The sequence below is a fragment of the Mustela nigripes genome, chromosome 1 (genome assembly GCF_022355385.1).
Source record: "Mustela nigripes isolate SB6536 chromosome 1, MUSNIG.SB6536, whole genome shotgun sequence".
Taxonomy (NCBI): domain Eukaryota; kingdom Metazoa; phylum Chordata; class Mammalia; order Carnivora; family Mustelidae; genus Mustela; species Mustela nigripes.
In genome coordinates this window covers 259238863-259264076 of record NC_081557.1, presented here as the reverse complement: position 1 = coordinate 259264076, position 25214 = coordinate 259238863, and the positions used below count along the sequence as shown (strand labels likewise).

Below are 25214 nucleotides of genomic sequence, written 5' to 3'. Positions count from 1 at the left end.
TGTCCCCTGCAACCATCCCTCACCCCACGTGCCCTAATCCTTAGATCCTGCGAATATGTAAAACTGTTACATAGGAAAAGAGATTTTGCAGATGTGGCTAAGGGTGTGGGCCTTAAAATGGGGGAGTTTACCCTCAGTTACCTGGATGGGCCAAGATAATCACATGAGGCCTAACAGCGGAGAACTTTCCCTAGATGGAAGCAGAGGAGATAGGCAAAAGCAGAGATCAGAGCAGGACTTGAGTCACTATTGCTACCTTTAAAGATCAAGGAGGCCGCTAGCCAGGGAATGCTGTCATCATCTAGAAGCTGAAAACAGCCTCCACCTGACAGCCGAAAAGGAATGGGGACGTCACCTCTAAAGCTTAAGGGACTGAATTCTGCCAAAAACCTGAATGAGTTTAGAAGTAGATTCTCTGCCAGAGCCTCAAGATAGCAGTCAGACTTTGTCTCTTGGCGGTCTGTTCCTGGCATTTTTCTTTGGTCTCCTTCATGCTCTTGGCCCAAAGTTGAGCACAGTCTGCAGTCTCTTCCTTAATTTTCTTAGTACGCTCTTTCTTTAAAGCAATATGTTGATGTTTGTGTTGGGGGACATGTGTAGTAACAAGACCCTGAATTTTGGGCCCTTTGGTTTTAGGTGTCTCGTCTTCTTTGTTTAGGGGCATTATTACAACATACTGTGGACATCTTTTTTAGAGATTGAAAATTTTGTGGGTTCTGCTAGCTATTTTAGTCTCCAGACAATGAGGCACAGTCGTATCGGTGAGTCTAGAAATATGCTTCTCACCCTTTTTTGCGACGATAAGTTGAGAGCACTGAGATTGGCATCCACAATGCAACCCCAAACAGATTTGCCCTTTCTTTCTCTAGTCCTCCTTGGTTTGTGGCAGGAATGCTTACTCAGCTGCTAATAGACACAGCCATGGGTCAGGGACGCCCTGCTTCATGACATTGAACACTTCCATTCCTCGCGCAGACTGTTACCAGCAACTTCTATGGCCGTAACTCTTCCTAAAGGGTACAAAGTTGCATCCATCCCCCACTTCAGTAAGTTTCTGGCCGCCAGTGGCTGGGAAAGGGATGTTTAGTTTCACCCTAAAGCAGCTTATGGCCTCCAAGGCACCATGGAAAAGAGCTGATAATGGTTCCTGTTAAGTTCCATCTGCTCTTGTGGAATTGGGAGGAGAAGGCTCTACAGGAGCAATCCAGCTAGGGTCATCCCATGGGCAAGAATAGATTGCGAGTCAGGTAACTGACTCACTTTAGAAAATAACTCACTTTAGAAAACTCCCTCTGTAATCCTTGTGAATAACTTCATATACAACAGATTTGTGGGACTCTGAGTGACTATAGGATGTTTGGGGACTTTCAGGATGTTTAAAATTAAACCGGTTGCAATTATATATTCATTATATCGGGTATATATAGACACATAAAGAATTTTCCATTTTTGAATGCTTTATCTTGCTTCATTTCTCTTGGAGATCATTTTTTTTTCAGCTTGTCTTGGCTGAAGTCCCTTCCTCTGTTGCTAATAGGATCTTCTCTCAGTTTATTTTTCTGGATTGACTCTAAAGTTACTTTTGTATTCTGTAGTGTCTCAAAGGTCTAGAAGGTAGAGATATGGTACATATAGATAAGGTATAAAGGCCATGTTCCTGATGACCCTGTGGTGTATTTGAGATGGTCTATTTTTGGAGATAATTCGGACAATACCATTCATTACCAAAACTTGGTTTTAATATATCAAGTTCAAGGACAGATGGGAGCAATGACTTCTTAGACTGAATGCAGAATTTAATCCACTAAAAGGAAAATAAAGGGAGTCCAGCTACATTTCGATTTAAAGCCAAGAAGGCTATTAAAAAATATCATCATCCCTTTAAGTGTGTAAGTGGCAAGATTCCAGAAAATCAAGGTCTTTTTATGTTATGAAAGACTTTCAAGGGGAGAAATCACATGATATTAAAGATATAGGCTAAGGAGAGACTAATTACTTAAGATAAGTATTCATACAATCCTTATGGATGACATGGAGAATTTTAGTCTGTGTGATAGTATGGTATTGTATGAATTAACTGAAAATGAAGTGCTATGCCCCAAATGTGCTTATGAATGGATCAGTGTTATCTTAGAGGCAGGTCTTGCGATGCATGCTGAAGAAGTCTGTTTTCAGCACTAGTCCACTGAACATTTCTCTAAACAACTTAAATAAGGACCCCGTTGGCATGGGTATCAAGTCTGTAGATGCTGTGAAGCTGAGAGAAGTAACCCATGAGCTGGGTTTCAGAATCTGGGTTTAAAAAGAATTCAGTAAATTATAATGTTGGTCTGAGTTTAATAAGATAAAACTTAAGGACCAATGCTAAATCTCATGCCCAAATCCCAACTGTTTAAATATTAAATGTTTATAGAAGCACTTATTTATTTTTTTTAAATTTATTATACAGACAGAGATCACAAGTAGGCAAACAGGCAGGTTGTGGGGGGGGGTGGCGGTAGTGAGAAGCAGGTCCCCCCCGCCTGGCAGAGAGCCCGATGTGGACCTCAATCCCAGGATCCTAAGTAGAGGCCTTTTTGTTGTTGTTAAGATTTTATTTATTTGACAGACAGAGATCACAAGTAGGCAGAGAGGCAGGCAGGAAGAGAGGAGGAAGCAGACTCCCTGCTGAGCAGAGAGCCTGATGTGGGGCTCCCAGGACCCTGGGATCATGAAGGCAGAGGCTTTAACCCACTGAGCCACCCAAGCACCCTAGAAGCACTTATATTTTAAAAGGGGAATTTAGTTAACTATAAAGTTGTTAGAAGGCAATAGTGTGATATAGTGGCCCAAAGTGTCATACTCTTATCTTAAGTGGCATTTATTGAAAAATATTACTGTTCTGCTGTTTTATACTTGATCAGATAACACTTGGACTACTGTGTGCATATCTGGGAACAACACTTAAAAAAGCAGCATTGACACCATAAAGCCTGTTCAAAAAAGAGACTAATATTGCTGCATACAGTTAAATTAGAGAGTTTTCAACTCCTTAGGAAAACATTCTCCATTCATCCTTTATTCAATCAATATATTTTAGGTGTTTTTGTGCTCTGATCTTGGAAACACAAGTGAGCAACAGGACAATGCCATTTTCAGAAGCTTTTATTCTAATGAGGAGACATACTAAATAAACTAAATAAGAAATTCAAAGTATGGCAAATACTATGAAGAAAATAAAATAGGGTAATACGACAGTGATTGCTGGTGGGTTAGGATGGTTTGCAACCAGGGAAATTCTCTCTGAGGCAATGATCCTTAACTTGAGACTTGAACGATGATGAGGGACCAGACAAGCAAAGATTTGAAAAGCGTTTTATGCAGAGGGACTAAACAGTCCAAAGGCCCTGAGTAAGTAAGTAGATGGAGAATGTAAGTGAAAGAGAGAGTTATGGGAAATCAGGCGAGATAATGAGTTTGAATTTATTCTAAGTGTAACGAGAAGCCAGTGTAGGTTTTGAATCAGATATGTTCTAATTTACCTTTTGAAAAGATTACCGTCTGTGGGGCAAACAATGAGTAACGGGGGTAAGACTGGATGTAGAGAGGACTTCGGGGCAGTGAAGAGTTCAGTGAATTATAAACATGAAACCATGTTTTCCTCCAAATTATTGCTTCCAAAGTACCATGATTAAATTTTTCTTTGCCTTCCCTTGACAGGTTTTAAGATGATACAGTAATTTTGTAAATTTTTTATCATTAAATGTCTAGTATATATTTTTGTGAACCTAAAACAGGTCTAAAGAGTAGTCAATTTAAAAAAAGTCTAGTTCATTGTAAAAACTTCTAAAATTCACTTTTAACTTCAAATCTCTAATATTCCGTTTGAAATGGGATGGAATAACAGAGATCAGATCTACTCTCCAACCAGAAACAAGCAGAAGAAACTGACAGGCTTATGAAACAATGGCTTTTAAGAGATTGGACGTTAGGCAACAAAAGGCGCGATCTCTGAGAGACAGAAAACAAATGTGAAGGCCTCGGTCATTGCCAGCTTCTTGCCTTGAGAGGGTTTCCGGGACATGGCCTCACTGCTGAAATCTGCCAAACGTTAAAAAAAATAATAATAATACTAATTCTACACAAACTCCTCTAGCACATTGGAGAGGAAAAGAAACTTCAAAACTTATTCTACTGGGTAAGGATTATCCTGATAACAAAACTAGGTGAAGACGTTATAAGAAAACAATTTCAGACCAATATCCTTGATGAATATAAATGCTGAAGTTCAAGGCAAAATTTTAGTAAATTGAATCCATCAGTTTATAAAAAGGATATTACATCATGAATAAGTGGGGTTTACCCCAGAAATGCCAGATTAATTTAACATTTAAAGTCATTATAATTCACTGTATTAACAAACTAAAAAATGAAAATCATGTGCTCATCTCAATAATCAGAAAAAAGCCATTTGAAAATGTACAATATCCATTTCTGAAAAAAAGAAAAACCAAAAAACAGGAAACTAGGAATAGGAAGGAACTTCCTGAACTTGATAAAGAACTTTCAAGAAAAACCCAAGATCATACTTAAAAACTGAATTCTGAAGAAATGAACCTTTAATAGCTTTATCGAGATATAATAGATACACAATGAAATGCCCACATTTAAACTGTACAGTAACTTTTGACGTGTATATACAGTCAGGAATTTGTAGCCACCATCCAGACAATGAACATGTATCCTCCCCAAAGGTTTCCTTCTTCCTCTCTCCTCTCCCTGCCCTGCTTTCCCAGACAATCACTGATCTGTTTTCTGTCACTGTAGGTTTGTTTTCACTTTCTAGAATTATTTGTATTAAAGCAATCATTTTTATTAAATTATAATTTTATTATAATTATTTGGATTTAAAAAGTAATCTATTATTTAATACAGCACAAAATTTAATACCAATATCTTAAAGCATAATTTAAAAATAATATTTAAAATGTACTACTACATATTTTATAGTACATATTCAAATTTTTTTCTTTTAAGATTTTATTTAAGTTCAGGTTCGTTAACATAGTGCAGCATTTGTTTCAGGGGTAGAATTTAGTGATTTGCCATTCGCATATAGCACTCCCTGCTTATTACAAGCGCCCTCCTTAATACCCATCACCCATTTACTCCACCCCCTACCTCCCCTCCAGCACCCCTCAGTGTTAACCCTATAGTTAAGAATCTGTTATAGTTTGCCTCCTTCTCTGTTTTTTTGTCTTATTTTTCCTTCCCCTCGCCTATGTTCATCTGTTTTGCTTCTTACATACCCCATATGCATGAATCATATGGTATTTGTCTTTCTCTGACTTATTTCGCTTAGCATGATACACTTGAGCGCCATCCATGTCATTGGAAATGGCAAGATTTCATTCTTTTTGATGGCTGAGTAATATTCTATTGTATATGAACATCTTTATCCATTCATCTGCTAATGGACATTTGGGCTCTTTCCATAATTTGGCTATTGTGGACAATGTTGCTATAAACATTGGGGTGCATGTGCCCCTTTGAATCACTATTTTTGTATCTTTTGGACAAATAGCTAGTAGTATAATTGCTGGGTCATAGGGTAGCTCTATTTTTAACTTTTTGAGGAACGTCCATACTGTCTTCCAGAGTGGCTGCACCAGCTTGCACTTCCACCAACAGAGTAAGAGGACTCCCCTTTCTCCACATCCTTACTAACATCTGTTGTTTCCTGACTGGTTAATTTTAGCCATTCTGACTGGTGTGAGGTGGTACCTCATTGTGGTTTGTATTTCCCCGAGTGATGTGGAGCATTTTTTCATGTGTCAGCCATTTGTATGTCTTCTTTGGAGAAATGTCTACTCATGTTTTTCTGCCCATTTATTAACTGGATTTTTTATTTTTGGGGTGTTGAGTTTGCTAAGTTCTTTATAGATTTTGGATACTAGCCCTTTATCTGATATGTCATTTGCAAGTATCCTCTCTCATTCTATAGGTTACTTTTTTAAAAAAGATTTAATTAATTAATTTAGAGAGCCCATGAGCAGGGGGAGGAGCAGAGAGAGAGGGACAAGCAGACGCTGTTCTCAGCTAAGAGCCTGATGTGGGGCTTGATCCCACAACCCTGAGATCAGGACCTGAGCAGAAACCAGGAGTCAGATGCCCAACCAAGACACCCAGGTGCCCTGGCTGCCTTTTAGTTTTGTTGGTTGTTTCCTTTGCTGTGCAGAAACTTTTTATCTTGATTAAATCCCTATATTCAAATTCTCTCTCTCTTTCTTTATATAGAGCCATACAGGATATACTCTTTTTTAAACATTTTAAAAAGATTTATTTATTTGAGAGGGAACGTGTGTTTGTGTGTGTGTGTGTGTGTGTGTGTGTGTGTGTGTGTGTTAGAGAGAGAGAGAGAGATGGAGGGAAGGGGGGGGGCAGGGGTAGGGGGAGGAGCAGACTCGCCGCTGAGCAAGGAGCAGAACACAGGGCTTGATCCCAGGACTCCCGGATCATGACCTGAGCTCAAGGTAGACGCTCAACCAGCTGAGCCACCCAGGCGCCACACTATATACTCTTTTTAAGATATTTTGTCTGGCTTCTTTCACTCAGAATAAATTATTTTGAGATTCACCCTTCTTGTTGTTGTATGTTTCAACAGTTTATTCACTTCTATTGCTGAATAACTTGCCACAATTTGTTCACCCACTTTGTGTATGGATGTTTAGGATGCTTCCAGTTTTAGGCTACCACAGGTAAAGCTAACAGTTCTTCCACGTGCTGTCTTCCTTCCCCACGTTAGTAAAACCGGTTGTATTCTTTTTCCTTTCCAGCTTTATTGAGAAATCATTGGCATATAACTGTTTAAGGTGTAAAATGTGATGATTTGATACATGTATGTTGTGAACTGGCTACCACAGGAAGGTTAGTAAACATATCCTTCACCTCACATAATTATCATTGTCCTTGTTATGCAAAGAACATTAAATTCTCTAATAGCAACTTCTAAGAATACAAAACAGTATTATTAACTCTAGTCACTGAGCTATACCTTACAGCCCCAGAGTTTATTCATCTTGTAACTGGAAGTTCATTTTGTTTTTAATTTAAATTCAACTAGCCAACATGTAGAACATTATTAGTTTCAGACGTAGAACTCAGTACTTCATCAGCGCATAGAACACCCCATGCTCATCACATCATGTGCCCTTCTTAATGCCCATCACCCAACTACCCCATCTGCCCACCCGTCTCCCGTCCAGCAACCTTCAGTTTCTTTCCCATAGTTAAGAGTTTCTCATGGTTTGTTGCCCCTTTGATTGCTTCCCATTCCATTTTTCCCTCCCTTCCCCTATGATCCTCTACACTGTTTCTTATATACCTCATATGAGTGAAACTATATTGGTAATTGTCTTTCTCTGATTGACTTATTTCCATCAGCATATCAGTTTGATATGAATGGTAATATTTCATCCTTTCTGATGGCTGAGTAATATTCCATTGTATAGACACCACATCTTCTTTATCCATTCATCATTGATGGACAACTCGGCTCTTTCCATAGTTTGGCTATTGTCGACATTGCTGCCACAAACATTGGGGTGTATGTGCCCCTTTGGATCACTACATTTGTATCTTTGGGGTAAATACCTAGTAGTGCCATTGCTGGGTCATAGGGTAGCTCTATGGGACCTCATCAAGATAAAAAGCTTTTGCACAACAAAGGAAACAGTCAACAAAACTAAAAGGCAACCTACGGAATGGGAGAAGATATTTGCAAATGACATATCAGATAAAGGGCTGGTGTCCAAGATCTATAACTACCTTTGTACCCTTTGACCAGCATCTTCCCATTTCTTCTACCCCTCAGCTGCTGGAAACCACTCATTCTACTCCCTGTTTCTATGAATTCAGTGTTTTTAAGTTCCACATATAAGTGAAATCAGTAAGTGTTTTTTTCTTAATTTCACTTAGCACAATACCCTTAAGGTCCATCTGTGTTGTCATAAATGGCAGGATTTCCTTCTCTTCCTCCTCCTCCTCCCCCTCTCCCCTTCCCCTCCCCCTCCTCCTCCCCTTCTTCTTCTTCTTCTTTTCTTTTTTAAGTCGCATGCTCTACCACCTGAGCCAACCAAGTGCCCCTAGCTTCTAAGCTTTTAAGTTTCCAGTCTAGTGGGTGCGTGACTGATTGAATTGATACGGTCTGCAACTCGTTTTATTTTTAAAGGTTTTATTTATTTATTTATTTATTTATTATTATTATTTTTTAATTTATTTGTCAGAGAGAGAGATTGAGCGCGCACGGGCTTACACACGAGCAGGGAGAGTGGCAAGCAGAGGCGGAGAGAGAAGCAGGCTCCCTGACAAGCAAGGAGCCGGATGTGGGACTCAATCCCAGGACCCTGGGATCATGACCTGAGCCGAAGGCAGTGGCTTAACCGACTGAGCCACCCAAGCATCCCAAGATTGCCCCCTTTTTTATAGCGTAAAAATATTCCACCATATATATCACATTTTCTTTATTCATTCCTGTGTTTATGGACCCCTGGGTTGTTTCCATGTGGCCATTGTGAATAATGCTGCAATGAACTTGGTGTGCAGATATCTTTTTAAGATAGTGTTTTAATTTCCTGTGGTATTCTTTTGGATATTGCCCAGAAGTGGGATTGCTGGATTATATTGTAGTTCTATTTTTAATTTTTTGAAGAGCACTTATATTGTCTTCCATAGCGGCTGTACCCATTAACATTCCTGCCAGCTACACACAAGAGCTCCCTTTACTGCACATCCTTACCAGTGTTTGTCATTTCTTGCCGTTTTGGTAATAACCATTCTAACAGGTGTGAGGTAGTATCTTATTGTGGTTTTGATTTGTGTTTCCCTGACGATTTGTGACATCGAGCACTTTTCATGTACATGTTAACCATTTGAATGTCGTCTTTGGAGAAATGTCTGTTCAAGTCCTCTGCCTATTTTTAAATGGGATTGTTTGGGTTTTTTGCTATGTAGTTGTAGGAGTTCCTTGTATCTTCTATATGTTAATTTCTTATCAGATAATATGGTTTGCAAATATTTTTCTCCCATTCTGTAAATTATATTTTAATTTTGTTCATTATTTCTTTTGCTGTGCAGAAGATTTTAGTTTGATATAGTTCTAGTTGTTGATTTTTGCTTTATTTGTTTATGGTTTTGGTGTCCTATCCAAAAATTCACTGCCAAGGCCAATGTCAGGGAGCTTTTTCCACTATGCTTTTGCCTAGGAGTTTTATGGTTTTAGGTCTTATGTTTATGTCAATTTATTTGAAGGTAATTTTTGTGAATGGTGGAAGGTAGAGGTCCAGTTTCATAGTTTTGCATGTGAATATTCAGTTTTTTCAAGGCTGTTTGTTTAAAAGACTCTCATTTTACCATTGAATATTCTCATCTCCCTTGCCAAGTAATATTTAATGCCACATGTGTGAATTTATTACTCAGCTCAAGATTCTGTTCCATTGGTCTATGTATTTGGTCTTATTTGTTTGTTTTTTATTTTATGTGTGTCTGTTTTTATGCCAGCACCATACTGTTTTGGCTACTATAGCTTTTTTTTAAAGACATTTTCGTTCATACCTTATAAGGGTCATATAGCATGAACACATATCAATTTCTGTGTTCCTCCGTGCCCACGGCCCAAGGGGAAGTGTCCAGCTATCCCATGAATGCTTTCCTCAAAGTAGATAGCTCCAGGCTGGGTTTGCATTTTGTGTAACTCAACAGGGAGTGACCACGATGGTGGTTCTGATGATAATAATGACTACTATCACTGCTTACCATATGCCAAGATCTTTGCTAACTTCTTTATATGTTATAATTCATGTTAAGTTCCCTAATGATCCTAAGAAATATGTATTGTTATTATCCCCATTTTACAGATAGAGATTACATGAGTGTTCAAGGTTTGCCCATTTCATCCAGCTAGTAAATGATAAGTTGGGTAATAAACTCAAGCAATCAGACTCAGAATCCTTTCTCTTAACTATTATGCTCTCTTGCTTCTCAATTTTCCTTTTTTGCAGAATCCCTGATTTCTTTGAATTATTTTCTTGAATCTTTCCCTCATCTGACTTTGAGGAGGAAAAACTACCCTGTCCTTCCCTCTCTCAAGAGTAAAGGGGGAGGGGCACCTGGGTGGCTCAGTGGGTTAAGCCTCTGCCTTCGGTTCAGGTCATGACTTCAGGGTCCTGGGATTGAGCCCTACACCAGACTCTCTGCTCAGTGGGGAGCCTGCTTCCCCCCCTCCCCCGCCTTCCTCTCTGCCTACTTGTGATCTCTGTCTGTCAAATGAATAAATAATATCTTTAAAAAAATTTAAAAAAGAGTAAAGGGGGAAATTGTCTTACCACAATCATTCCTATTTCCACAAAACCAAGAGCTCCAAAGATGTTACTCCCCTTTTCCTTTGAAAGTCCTCTAAAGACTAGAAGAGAGAGCTTAAGAATGGGGGGTGGGTGTTGATGCCATAAGTTGAGTTCTGTTCTTCCTCCTGGTAAGCCTTGAAGGAAGTATCTGACCCTTTTTAGAATTTGGGGTACCTAGCCATTCTTGTTTATTAGCTGTGAGCCCTAGTAGCCAATTCTGGGGCAAAGGAAATATAACTTTATGACTGAGGCTATTGTAGTAGTCTAGGCTAGAGGATAGAGACTTGGGCCAGGGTGGCAGTGAAAATGGAGAGAATCAGATAAATCTGGGATATATTCTTCAAATAAAACCAAAAGGGTGTGGTGGTAAACTGAATATGGGGGAGAAGAAAACAAAGGCATCAAAGAAGAGGATTTGTTTGAACAACCAGGTGGATTTACTGAGAGAAGGAAGGCTAGAGACAGGAAAAGATCAGATTAGAAGTGTGAGGGTGTCTTGATTGTTAGAGTACTGTTTGCCTGGTTAAGTTTTGGATACCTGTCAGACAGAGATATCAAATAGAAAGTTGGATGGAGGAGTTTGGAGCTCAACAGGCAAGGTAAAGTGTAGAATTATGCACTTGAAAGTCATGGCATGTCCTGAGTCAAAGCCATGGGATCAGATAAAGTTAATTAAGGAGAAGATGAGAAAAAGAGAAGGCTGAAGATCAAACCTCTGTATTCACCAGAAAATTCAGCAAGAGACTGCCAAGGAGTCACCAGTGAGATGGAAGCAAAACAAGGACAGCGTCTTTTGTGTCCCAAGAGAGTCAAGTCTTTGTCATGGTTTGACTATCCCCAGTACAGAATAAGCTATGTCCAGAGGAAGTAATGCATTGACCTATTTCAGACGGTTTTGAAGCAAATGCTGAGCTCAGACTGTCTGCTGTATAGGAAATTCAAACAAAACTTGAGTGGAAGTAAAGAAGGTGAGACTAAATTGTCTTAGGATCTCTTTAATCCAGATGATTGTCACCGAACCATTTACGTTCAGCAGTCTTATATATGAATATAGACAAATAAACCATTTTTGGTGAAGAATTTAGAACAATGTGGCTAAGCTCCCAGTAACTTAACTAACTTGCATGGGAAGTGTTCTACGATTCACATTTTACATTTTTGGTGGGAAGAACATAACTAAAAGTGGAGATTGAAATGGCTTAAAGATTAAACCAGGACCTGTTATTTATATAATTGATTAGTGCTAAAAAGATTATGAAACAATTTGCCTATAGCATAGAACTGTAAAAATAAATAGAAGCTTCAGCTAAGTTGTTTTCAATGTAAGCCTGTTGATTTTTATTTATTTATTTATTTATTTATTTATTTATTTATTTATTTAACAGACAGAGATCACAAGCAGGCAGAGAGGCAGGCAGAGAGAGAAGGGGGAAGCAGGCTGCCCGATTCAGGGCTCGATCCCAGGACCCTGAGATCATGACCTGAGCCAAAGGCAGAGGCTTCAACCCACTGAGTCATTCAGGTGTCCCCTGTTTATTGTTTTAAAAATTACCTTTATTAACCTCTTAATCTTCTATAAATAGATAATAGCGCCATTTATTATTCCCCCCGCATGTTTCTAGTCTATGAATTTTCAAACTTCACTGTGCATTAGACTCAACTGGAAGGCTTTTTAAAAAATACACATTCCAAGGTCACATCTCCAGAGATTCTGATTGGGTGTAGCCAGGAAATCTGTATTTTGACTAGTATTCTAGGTGATTCTAGAGAAGATAATCCCTGGACTACACTGGGAGATAACACTGGTCCTGATCCTATATTTCAGGTATTGGTAACTCTCTTTGGGTGGCAAAGGTGCCACTTGGGTCTCCACCCTTATTTTTATTTTATTTTATTTTTTTCTCTTTTAGATGAATAATTTACATAACAGAAATACAAAACTGGAAGATTAAAAGCCTAGAAACATCAAATGTAGAGCTTTTCTTTGGCATAGTAATTATGCATAAACTACTATTTGCTTTTATAAAAATAAGCTTTGGGGAAACTTTTTGTCCCCAAAGATTCATCCAACTTGCTTTGGGGGAGAAATCTAGACTTGAGTTTATTTTCAAGGAAATAATGACTTTTTAAAAAAGAGTACTTCTAATTACTCTGTTTTGGAGTGAATGAATAAATCAGTTATTTGGAACTACAGTTAGAGATGAAGAGCTCTTAAGTGTTGATACTTGTTTTGACATCCTGGCCATACATTAAAGTAATGTATTTTCAGATTTGTTTTTTCCCCCTAATAGATACAATTGTTCTTGTGAATCCAGTATGTTTTCCTTAACACCAAATAGTTTCTAAGCCCTATGATAGTAGAAGTTAAAATGACAGTAAAGTTTGACAGTGTAGTAATATTACGTGTTTATTATCTATGGGGCTTTGTTCATGTTAGACATTCGGTACAAGATTGGAGCCTTTAATAATTATGTGCGAGCCTTTAATAATTAGTTTTCATTCTGCCCCCTTCTGTTCTTAGCTATGACATCTGCTTGCCTACTTGATCCTGAAGCATTTCTTTAGTGCCTCTCAAGATTTTAGGAGACCCTTAAAAAATTAGAGAACTGAGAACCAAAAGTAACATAATTGATGTTGCATATGTAGATATATAAACAACATGTTCCTGGAACCAACCCTAAGAGATAGGAAATTCTAACATGTTGGGGCAGAGGGTAGGGGGAATATCCAGTCCAAAAGCTCAAGGTTTTGTTTACTTGTTTGTTTGTTTGCTTTTTGACACTAATTAATAACAAAAAATCACAGAAATACTGCAGTGATTAAGTTTTCTGTTGAGGCATCCCAGATGAAAATCATTTCATGGGCTTATCATTCCAAAGCCAGTATCAGACACAAGGTCTGCCTTAATGCTATCAAATTAAACCATGGCAACTGATACATCTAGTATCCATCTGTTTCAAATTCCAATTTTGTGTTTGAGTTTATAAAGTAACTGAAAGCAACCATATTATGTATATATTATATATGTCATGTATAATATGTATATTCAAATCTGGTAACTTGGTTAATTAAAGACTAGGAGAAAAAGTTGACATAAGGTACAACTGGGACCTTGAAAGGCTTTAATTAATTTCTCCTTCTTCTCGTGCCTTCATTTACTGCTCTAGGCACAACAAATGTCCTATATTTGATTTGAAACTTTATTTTCTAAGAACTAAAGTTGAGAACCCCCATTTAAACATTCTTAATGTACTTATGTCTTGAAGTTATTAATAATATTCATGTCTAATTTTATAGAGTCATTGTAAAATAAAGAGTTACTGCATCAAAGTATGGCTTTTGGGGAGATACTATGGAAGAAAATACAGAAACCTGGGACATACAGCTCTGTACAGGGCAGCATTTAAATTTCTGACTCCAACCACAACTGTGATTGTTTTTAGTTTGTTAACTGCCTGGGAGTGTTATTTTAAGAAAGCAGAAGCACCATCATTTGCACAGTCCTTATAGATCACACACCTTAGCCCTGACTTTTCAGCTTCGGTTTCTCAAAAGGATTGAAGTCAAGATGAGGAGCCCTTTGTTTTTCTGTGGAGTCCTAGCCATTTTTGTTAAGGCTGTTCTGGTAACAGGTACGTGCTATTTTGAAAATTAACCCACGTAAAAGGAAAAATGGAACACAGATCTGCTTTTTAGATTTAAACTTTTATGTTTGGTTTGGTTAGCTAACCAGCTGGCTACTTTTTCTAACATGCCTTAATCTTTCTATGGGCAGTGATCTTTATGCAGAGAAGACTCACTGTAATTCTTTTTATTCTTTTTTCTCTTATTTGTTTACCTACTATAACTTAGAGAATAAGAAAATATATATTTGTGAATAAGAATGGATAGCTATACTTACATAAATATCCATTTTAAATCTTGAAAATCAGTAATCCTCTTCTTGAGTATCTTAAATGAATATTCTGGAGAATGAAGTAATAATTACTATAACTACCATATGGGATGCATTGGGCTTTTACTTCCCTAGAGAGACTGATACTAGTTCTAACCATTTTCCTGAATCTGAGCCTGATAGTATGATAATTTAACAGTGTTTAGTCTTGTACAGGTTGCCTATGTCTCCCTGGCGTAACTTTGGTTGTTTTGTTTACTAACCTTTGAAACTACTGTAGAGAATGGAATACACTCTGAATACAGATGTAATAATTGTCATCTAGAAGGGTAATGAGTTAGAAGTGATGTAATTTGGCCTGATGTTTTCTAACACTTACTGAGTTTACTCTTATTTCAGAACAGGGTATGATGTAATTAAGAATAGTCATTTTACATATATTTTTATACTAATTTAGCATTAGAAATAATGCATTTATTTTTTTAAATATTTTATTTATTTATTTGACAGAGAGAGATCACAGGTAGGTAGAGAGGTAGGCAAAGAGAGAGGAGGAAGCAGGCTCCCTGCTGAGCAGAGAGCCCGATGCAGGACTCAATCCCAGGACCTTGAGATCATGACCTGAGCTGAAGGCAGAGGCTTTAGCCCACTGAGCCACCCAGGTGTCCCGAAATAATGCATATCTAATAATATTTTAAACAAAAAGATAGTAGTATTAAAACAGGTACAGTATATGTATCTATATATGTAAATAAATGTTCATGAACATGTTTATATACCTATAAACATATGTAAAACATATATAAAAGATCTATCATTGAGTACATACTATTTTCCAGGCATTATGCTAATGGCTTTACATATACTATTCCTTTTAATTCTCACAATAACCACTTGAGGGTAAGTACTATTAATATTTCTAACATATAGGGGTGCCTGGGTGGCTCAGTCGTTAAGTGTCTGCTTTGGCTAGGTCGTGATTCCAGGGTCCTGGGATCAAGACCTGCATCGAGGCCCACATCAGGCTCCCTGCTTGGCGGGAAACCTGCTTCTCCCTCTCCTACTCCCCCTGCTTGTGTTCCCTCTCTCACTGTCTCTCTCTGTCAAATAAATAAATAAAATCTTAAAAAAAATATTTCTAACATATAGTTGAATCCACTGATCTTCAGAGAGGCAATGTAACTTACCTACAGTCACACAGCAAACATGTAGAACCCAGGCCATCTCACCCTATAGCCCATGGTTCTAACTTCTATCTTATTCTGCCTATATTGGAGAATCACCCTTTAGTAAACTCATTATGTTCATATCTACTGTGTGTTGTTAAGTATATTTTATTTGTTTGAACTGAATTAAATTTAACAAATATTTATTGGGCACCTGCTATGTCTCAGGTACTCTTGGAGTAAAGCAAGGCACAATCTATAACGCAAGTTTATTTGGAAAAATATTGCCAGTAAGTGAGAATGTTAGAAACTTTTAAGGCTTGGTGAATTGACTGTATTTGTACATTTCCTGGTAGATATAGTAGACTGCCTGATATTTTTATTTAGTAACAGTAAATAGTAATAAAAATTAATGGTTTTTTTCCTAGGTTTCTGGTAAGAAAATAAATTTTATACTAAAAATAAAATATTGAAATTTTCTATTTAAGACTTTAGTAGTCAAGTCACATACTTGACTCAATCTGTATTTTTGTTAGGCATTACACATTCATTTGTATTTTATTGAGAACAACATTTAATAAAATAAGATGAAATCAGAGAGAGAGATAAACCATAAGAGACTCTTAACTACGGGAAACAAACTGAGGGTTGCTGGAGGAGAGGTGGGGGAGGGGACGGGGTCACTGGGGGATGGACATTAAGGAGGGCACTTGATGTGACGAGCACCGGGTGTTACATGCAACTGATGAATCACTAAACTCTATCTCTGAAGCTAATAATACACTATATGTTAACTAATTGAATTTAAATAAAAAAATAAAAACAAATATTTAAGAGTCATGAATATAGGAGTAGGGAAGAGGACCCCATTTAAGTCGTCTTATTCTTTTCAAAATGTTAAGAGTTATATTATTGTCTTGTATTCATAATGTTTCTTCTCCAGTACTATATATACTTTTATCAGAAGATGTATTAAGAAGTTATGAATAATGCCATAATAATGCATAGTAAAGTACTTCCAACAGAAGTACAAAACAATGGTCTTAAATGTTTTTGTAATGACTGTTATCATCAAGACTGAAATACTGCAATTAGGTCCTCTCTGCTTTGGGACACCTCTGAAATAATTAGACTTCCAGTTACAATTATATCTATCCTGATCATTTAACCTTTGTAACTTCAATTAATGTGTTAAATATATATATTTTTAAGTTGAGACTTGATGGGAGAGATTTTAAAGGTCATTTAAAATTAAGATTAAAGTTAAAATTATAGAAATAAAAACATATTTAGTAGGTTAATTTTATGGTAGTGGAGTATAAGTTTGTTTTAAGTACCCTACACTGACTAAAAGCTAACATTGGTAAATTCTATCAAATTGAGTATTCTAGTTGGGAAATTGTACTATAGTTTTTCAGGATGTTACCACTGGGAGAAATTGGGTAAAATAGATATGTGTTCTCTTTTTAGTATTTATTATTACCGCATGTGAATTTACAATGATTTTAAAAAGTTTAATTTAAAAACAAAACAAAAATATATCAAACATCATCATTATTGTTTAATTAGCACTGATAAAGTTGTTATTGATTCTTCAAATGCTTGTTAACTGATCTGAGTCCAGATAATGTGAAATTTTCTTTGCTTCTTCCTTGCAACAATTCCCAGACCTCTTTGTCCAATATTCAGATTCGACAATAAATGTTGATACTTGGAGTTAAGGCTTTAATGGTCATCTGTGTATCCATTCACTTACTATTTTTTCTGTAAGCAGCATATTATATTAATATGAGGTACAAGTAGAGCTTGTACCTCACAGTATTTTCTAAATTGTTTTTGTAAGTTCATAGCACTTTGCGTCTATATCTTTTAAAATAATTCCTATAGGAAATATTAATAAATATAACACTTATTAGTTTATTTGATTGAATCATTATGCCATGATAGCCTTGTTATTATTATGAAAAAGAAGAATACAATTAAGTTTAGGAAAATTGCATTAAAGAATATTTAAACATCTCACAAAAATGTAGGGTTATCTTGGGGGAAAATGTGCCTGTTCTTAACTGTAATCCAATCTAAGGAGAAAAAAAGAATGTAAGTGGGAGTTCAGGAAGGATGTGACACTTCTAACTGGGACTTATAAAGGCTAATATTATTTGTTGTTCACTTTTGAATTATTACTTTGAAGTGAGAGACATCTAGTCTAGATTTTTTTTCTCTATCATTTTGTCATTTGGCACTGATATTTGTAAGGCTACATTATTCAGAGCTGTGCCTCTATTAAAAACATTAGATGAAAACTAGAATTCTTTTAGCCCAGGTTCCCACAGATGGGGCCAAGAGAAAAAGAAAACAATTTGTCTGAAGTGCATTTGGATTTCCTTCACGACGCTGTGAGATTCCACTTAGCATGTCAGATTAGGAAAGAGGACAAAAATGGAGAAAACTGAAACTGATCAATTATAAAACTTAGTTTTTCTACTGGAAAAAAGATAAACTGACCCAATAAAAGTACAGAAATACCTTTCCCCCCTTTCTTTTTTTAAAAATTATTTTTATTAACATATAGTGGATTATTTGCTTCAGGGGTACAGGTCTGTGAATCGTCAGTCTTACACAATTAACAGCACTCAACATAGCACAGACCCTCCCCAATGACCATAACCCCCACCCCGCTACCTCCCAGCAACCTTAAGCTTGTTTTGTGAAATTAAGAGTCTCCTATGGTTTGTTTCCCTGCCGATCCCATCTTGTTTCATTTTTTCCTTCCCTACCTCCCTTTCTCCCTTTCTTTTTAATATGTTTTATTTCTCAAGCCCAAGACGGAGATGGAATGACTGTTCTTGCTGACAACAAATGTCAGTGTGTCCGGATCACTTCCAGGATCATCCCTTCTCCCGAAGACCCTAATGAAGACATTATAGAGAGAAACATCAGAATTATGTACGTGGCTCTTTAAATTTCTTTTATTTTTTCATGTCGTAAGCAGAGATACTATCTGATATTAGCCATTGTTTGAATGTATTGACTGTAATACCTATGTCTCTACTACTACTACTACTAGTTCTTCTTCTTCTTCTTCTTTTAGGGAGAGAGAGAGAGTAGGGTGGGGAGAGAGGCAGAGAGAGCGGGAGAGAGAGTCTTAGCAGGGTGGGCATGTAGCTTGATGTGGGATTCTATCTAACAAACCTAAAATCATGACCTGAGTGGAAATCAAGGGTCTGTCACTTCATCAACTGAGCCACCCAGGAGCCTCTCTACTCTTCTTTTTGATGTGTAATACTTACATGAACCTGTTTCCATAGATATTATCTATGTATGTGTAGATACACATATACTTTATGTGAGGATTAAATATGCTAAATGGACAAAATTAAATATGCTAATAGAAAAAAGCATCTAGGACATTGTTTAAAAACCCAAAGTAGTACTCATACATGTTTATTATCTTTCTCATTATTCAAGGCTTCTTCTGATATTACTAGAGCCTTTACAATCTAATAAAGAAGAGATTTATTAATTCATTCATTCAGCAAACATTTACTGAGGGCAACTGAACGCCACTGAGGATTGGAGCTGGTGATACAACAATTTATATAAAACACAGTCCATGCCATCAAATAGTTTACAGTCTAGGAGGGAATTTTAAACAACTTAAAAGGAATTGCAATGCCGTATTGTAAATGCTGTGACAGGAATCAATGAAGGTGTTGTGGGAGCACTGAGGAGGGGCACCGGGTCCAGTCCTGGGCGGTAGTGGGAGGCAGGCAGGGGTGTTGGAGTATGCGAAGGCAGCGGCGGTTAGCTGGCCCAGTGGGAGTGACCCAGTGGCGGTTACCTGGCCCAGCGTGTGGGGAACGACAGGGTTGGTAGGTAAGGCAGATCATTCCAGGCAAAGGAGACAGTTGCCGTGCCGATTGTATGAGATCACCATAGAATGCACTTCCCATAGTACCAGGCACATTGCAAGTACTTCATAAATGTTAGAACTCTGGGTATTTTGTGGTTGTTAAGACTCGGAGATGAGAAAAACATGGCAAGTTTGTGGAATTGCAAGCAAGTGTTTCCAGCTGGTGTTTAACGAGGGTGGCCGCGGGGAGAGAGGGGGCTGGCGAGCTGCAGGTGGATCATCAGTGCCTTCTGTGGTCTTCTCTGGGTGGGGACACTGTGGGGGTAAAGCCGAGAAGAACATGGGGCTTGTATTTTAGATGCCATTTTGGCAAGAATGTGGTTAATACATTGCAGGGGTCAAGACTAAAAGAGGAAACTGCTGTTATATAGGAGAGGAATGGCAGTGTCTGGAACGAAGTGCACAGATTGCAAAGAACCAGAATCAGCAGAACTGTGGGATGGATTAGATGTGGGTCATTACAGAGAGGGGGCACCCAGGAATGGGATCTAAGGGCTTGACTCGGTATCTTTGTAGACGGTACTGCTAAATCCGCCCTCACCTTTTCCTTTGTGTCATTTGGTAGGGAGGGGGGCATGTGAGGAGGAATGATGGCATGTATTTTTGCATCAACACAACGGGGCCGGAGGAAATTATGCTGTATGAAATAAGTCAAACAGAGAAAGTCAATTATCATATGGTTTCATTTATTTGTGACTCATAAGGAAGAGCATGGAGGACATTAGGAGAAGGAAGGGAAAAATGAAGGCGGGGGGAATAAGACGGAGAGACAAACCATGAGAGACTGTGGACTCTGAGAAACAAACTGAGGGTTTTAGAGAGGAGGGGGCGGGGGGATGCGTGAGCCCTGTGATGGGTATTAAGGAGGGCACGGATTGCACGGAGCACTGGGTGTTGTACTCAATGAATTATGGAACACTACATCAAAAACTAATGATGTAATGTATGGTGACTAACATAACATAACAAAAAATTTAAAAATGAAGAATAAAAAAAGAAAAAATGTAAAATTAATGAAATTACCTCAACTATTTGATGTTACCTAATTTTTCATGGAACATCATCCAATCAGGAAGTCTGGAGTCCAGTTACAGTTTTACTACTTAGTTGTTATGTGAACTTGGATAGGTCATTGAGATCTCTGGTTTATAATTTCGGTATTCCATAAATATGGATAATAATGTCTGTCCGTTTATTCCATAAATATTGAACATATTCTACATGTCACACATCTAGAAAAGCACCGAGAAAACGTAAATGGTTTTGCCTCAAAGAACTTATGTAATCTGGGGAAGCAACTTCTCTACAGACAAGAAACTATATGGCACTTATAATAAAGATATGTAAACTTCAGGGCACCTGCGTGGCTCAGTGGGTTAAAGCCTCTGCCTTTGGCTCAGGTCATGATCCCAGAGTCCTGGGATCGAGCCCCACATCAGGCTCTCTGCTCAGCAGGGAGCCTGCTTCCTCCTTTCTCTCTCTGCCTGCCTCTCTGCCTTTCTGTCTGTCAAATAAATAAATAAAAAATCTTAAAAAAAAAAAAGATGTGTGAACTTCAACGAGATGTAAGAGGAGGAGTTTGTTCAGGAGTGAGGCTGGATCATCATGAAAAGGGGAAAACTTGAGTTGATTTTTGAAGGAAAAGCAGGGCTTTGCCAAGTGAGCAATGATCCTTGACAGAGGAGTTTCTGTGAGGTTCACTTTGAATGGGAAATGTTTAAAATATGCAAATTACTGTGAAATCTGACTAATAGTATTACTGTAGAGTGGTTTTAGTGTTATAAAGTGCTAAATGTGCTAAATTCCTGATGAAATAGAAAATGCTGTCCCAGCAATATACCTATTACTAAAAAAGCAGTATCTGTTCATTTCATTGTTTTGATTTATTTTCTTTCTTTTTTTTGTAGTGTTCCTCTAAACAACCGGGAGAATATCTCTGATCCCACCTCACCAGTGAGAACCAATTTTGTGTACCATTTGTCTGACCTGTAAGAGATTTTCCTTCATGCTAATATAGATATGGACGTTAATAACTTTATATTTGTTAGTAGCAATGTTTCTGAAAATATGGGGTATAAACATTTACCGATACAATTTGAGCTTTTGAGTATGTTAATTTCTATGTTAATTATTAGATATTATAAATTTATAAAACTTTATCACAGATAAAGGTTAGCTATGAATTTATTCTGAATAAGAACTTATTGTCAGTAGTACGGAAGGGCCAATTTGTCTTAAGTTAAGTAATTAGATTTCAGACATATTAATATGCAGCTGTTTCTTTGGAAGCTATAGAATCCAACATCAAATACTTCTTTTTCTTAAAAATATTCTGCCTTCCTTGTTACTGTAAAGAACTTGTTTAATCCCAGTGTACAGGTGGGAGAAACCCAAGAGAGTAGAAGTTGTTGTATGGCATAGACAAAACAATCATATTATATCATTAATTATATTGTTTACTTTCAACTAATTCTTTTATATTAAAGGTTGAAAAATCCCATTACCTATTCCGTAGAGTAGCTGAGGTCTGAAAGGAGTTATGAGCAAGAGCTGCTAATTTTGGATAGAAACGAATATTCACTCATATTCCGAGACAACAGTTGACGGGGATTGTCTAATGAATGCATTTGTTTTTCAGCTGTAAAAAATGTGATCCTGTAGAAGTGGAGCTGGACAATCAAATAGTTATTGCCTCCCAGAGCAATCTCTGTGACGAAGACAGTGAGACCTGCTACACGTACGACAGAAACAAGTGCTACACGAATTGGGTCCCTTTTACGTATGGCGGTCAGACCAAAATGGTGCAAACAGCCTTGACCCCGGATTCCTGCTACCCCGACTAATTTAAGTCATTGCTGATCGCACAGCTCCTTTTCTTGAAAGGCTCTTCATTTTGATCCAGAAAGTTCATGTATTTACTACCAATGAATTTGAAAAAGTGATTTTTTTTGTTAATATAAAACTATCCCCCCAAATAGAAATAGTAACTATTATTTTTATTGAAATTACTTTTCAGCTATATGTTCTCACTCTAAGTATTAAAATCTCTCATAGTCCTTGCCCAGAGGGTTATATGACCTTGAGAATTTAATTTCTAGCATTTAAAAATAGACAAAAGGATAAACTAAAACTCAAAGACTAAAAATCAGAAGACATAATCAAATTTCACTATTTTTTTTGGCCTTGCCTTGGAGAGCCACAGCTTTTGCACCTTCCACACTCTTCTCTTTTTAAAAAGTATCACGTGCAGAGAAAATTTATGTGTAAACAAAGGTCAATTACATGTCTTCACTAGAAAAATAATAATTGGAAAATATGTTTTGGAAATAATTGCAAAAATAATTTAAAATGGGGTCTCCCTTTATGAAACCAATGAGCCGCAAGTGACATAATTAAATGCATAATTGAAAAAATATACTTTGACATAGTACAGATTTGGCGACAGATGATACAGACTCTTTTTGATAATCAGAGAGTGTAAGAAATTCCCATTGGAAATCATCTATGCTGTAACTGTATCTAATGAAGTATGTATCCAAAATATGTATTCTCTAGCACAGCTTAAACAATTAAATAGATTCATAAGCATATATCTGTGTGAAATAATTTATTGAAAAGTTTACTCGTGTTAACTTCATTGCATGTAAGGTAAAATACAATTTATTGCTGATGAGCAATTCATAAGTATGGTATAATTATGCATTAATCACTGAATTCATACATGCACATATTTGAAGTAGCTTTGTCATTTAAGCCTAAAATTAAATGAAAAGGCAAGGTCCCTCTTGACAAACATAGTGTTTACCATGGCACATAAAATTTCTCATGGCAGAAAGCCCAAGGCCAACTGACATAGATACCCAAGGGTTCTGTGGAAAGTAAATGCTGACTCGGGGTTTAAAATAACAGGAGACTGTTTGGTAAAAGTCAGTTTCCTGAAGAGGCATTGTTCCTTTTTTTTTCTTTTTTTAAGTGGGAACAGTAATTACTCATAACTTCTACTGTGTTCATATGGATTTTTCAGTGTCGGGCTTTTTGTTGTTGTTGTTTTGGGGGGATAAAGCTTGGAGACTCTAGTGCTTCCGTAGGAATCATAGTTGATGCACGAAAGACACATCATTCTTGACTAATCTAGTGTGTGGTTTTAGCCAAGTTTTAAAAATTTTATCTAATTAGTAAACATTTACTAAATAATTATGCCATGCAAGGAACTGTGCTACACTTTTTGGCGATTAAGCTGTGATTAAGTGTGCTCCAAACAGTACCACTCACTCCCTAGGCGTCTGTCTGCTCAGTTGTCGGCTTCTCATGAAGCTCACCGTGTTTTTCAGAACTGTAAACTCTGTTTCCTTATCCTGGTTTACTTCTCCCTGTATACGTATTACCCTCTTGTGGACCATATAATTTACTTATTTACCATTTTATAGTTTCTCCCTACAACTAGAGTGTAAGGTCCACAAGGGTGGGCATTTTTATAAATTTACTCAGTGATGTATCCCCAGCACCCAGAATAGTGCTTGGTCCATTGAGGTGCTCAGTACATGTTTGTTGAATGAATGAGCATGAATACAGTTTACTTGAGGAGACAAGACATACACATAAAAACAACAATCATTTGGGGCGTCTGGGTTGCTCAGTGGGTTAAAGCTTCTGCCTTCAGCTCAGTCATGATCTCAGGGTCCTGGATCGAGCCCCACATCAGGCTCTCTGCTCAGCGGGGAGTCTGCTCCCCCCGCCCCCCCGCCTGCCTCTCTGCCTAGTGATCTCTGTCCAAAAAAAAAAAAAAAAAAAAAGGACAATCATTTAACAGAATCTCATAAAGACAAACAAATAGGGCCCAAAGTGTTACGAGAATTTATGGGGCACTTACTGTTGGGGAATGTGGTCAAAAAAGATGTGACCACTGATTGACTCGTGAGCTGCACCTGGGCACTTAGAGGCTTCTCTCCCCCTCCCTGTCTCTGGAATGTTCTGGTTCTGCTAGCCTATCCCACTCCTGGAGGCTGCTCCAAGGACATTGCCTTGAGATACTGATGTGGTGTTGAAAATACTTGCATAGTATACATGCTTGAGCCAGTTATGTTCTCTTTATAAGATTTTACGATTTGGCAGGCAGGTGCGGGGATCCATTCTTCCTGTTGCTGCCCAAGACAAGTCTCATATAAAAGTTTCCTTTGCTATTATTAAAATTGCCACCTACCAGCATGGAGTGGGCCTGCTTGTTTCTTTGGTTTCTTCCTGACCTCTGGTGTATGGAAATGCAACTGATTTCTGTGCATTGATTTTATATTTTGACACTTTACTGAATTCCTGTATGAGTTGTAGCAGATTTAGAGTAGAGTCTTTTGGGTTTTCCACATTAAGTATCACATCATCTGCAAAGAGTGATATTTTGACTTCTTCTTTGCCAATTTGGATGCCTTTAATTTCTTTTTGTTGTCTGATTGCTGAGGCTAGGACTTCTAGTACTATGTTGAACAGCAGTGGTGATAGTGGACATCCCTGCAATGTTCCTGACCTTAGGGAAAAAGCTCTCAGTTTTTCTCCACTGAGAATGATATTCGCTGTGGGTTTTTCATAGATGGCTTTGATGATATTGAAGTCTGTACCCTGTATCCCTACACTTTGAAGAGTTTTGATCAAGAAAGGATGCCCCACTTTGTCAAATGCTTTTCAGCATCTATTGAGGGGATCATATGGTTCTTGTTCATTCTTTTATTAATGTATTATATCGACTGATTTGCAGATGTTGAACCAAGCTTGCAGCCCAGGAATAAATCCCACTTGTCATGGTGAATAATCCTTTTAATGCATTGTTGGATCCTATTGGCTAGTATTTTGGTGACAATTTTTGCATCTGT

At 37.5% G+C, this 25214-nt stretch overlaps 1 protein-coding gene and 1 pseudogene across 1 annotated transcript; one reads left to right on the top strand and one right to left on the bottom strand.

Annotated features, from left to right (window-relative positions):
• Positions 1-400: 400 nt before the first annotated feature.
• Positions 401-8814, bottom strand: LOC132002646 (small ribosomal subunit protein eS6-like; annotated as a pseudogene).
• Positions 8815-13846: 5032 nt separating this feature from the next.
• Positions 13847-22943, top strand: JCHAIN (joining chain of multimeric IgA and IgM). The gene is made up of 4 exons (XM_059396733.1): positions 13847-14011; positions 18260-18386; positions 21261-21341; positions 21992-22943. Exons 1-4 carry the CDS (start codon positions 13948-13950, stop codon positions 22194-22196), a joined length of 477 nt encoding a protein of 158 aa, XP_059252716.1. The 5' UTR covers positions 13847-13947; the 3' UTR covers positions 22197-22943.
• The last annotated feature ends 2271 nt before the right edge of the window (positions 22944-25214 follow it).

Excerpts from the sequence above, each read along its gene's own strand:
- JCHAIN (XM_059396733.1), top strand. The coding sequence starts at position 13,948 with ATGAGGAGCCCTTTGTTTTTCTGTGGAGTCCTAGCCATTTTTGTTAAG. Across the intron at positions 14,012-18,259 it reads TAAGGCTGTTCTGGTAACAG|CCCAAGACGGAGATGGAATG; the intron begins GTACGTGCTATT and ends TTATTTCTCAAG. Across the intron at positions 21,342-21,991 it reads GTGTACCATTTGTCTGACCT|CTGTAAAAAATGTGATCCTG; the intron begins GTAAGAGATTTT and ends TTTGTTTTTCAG.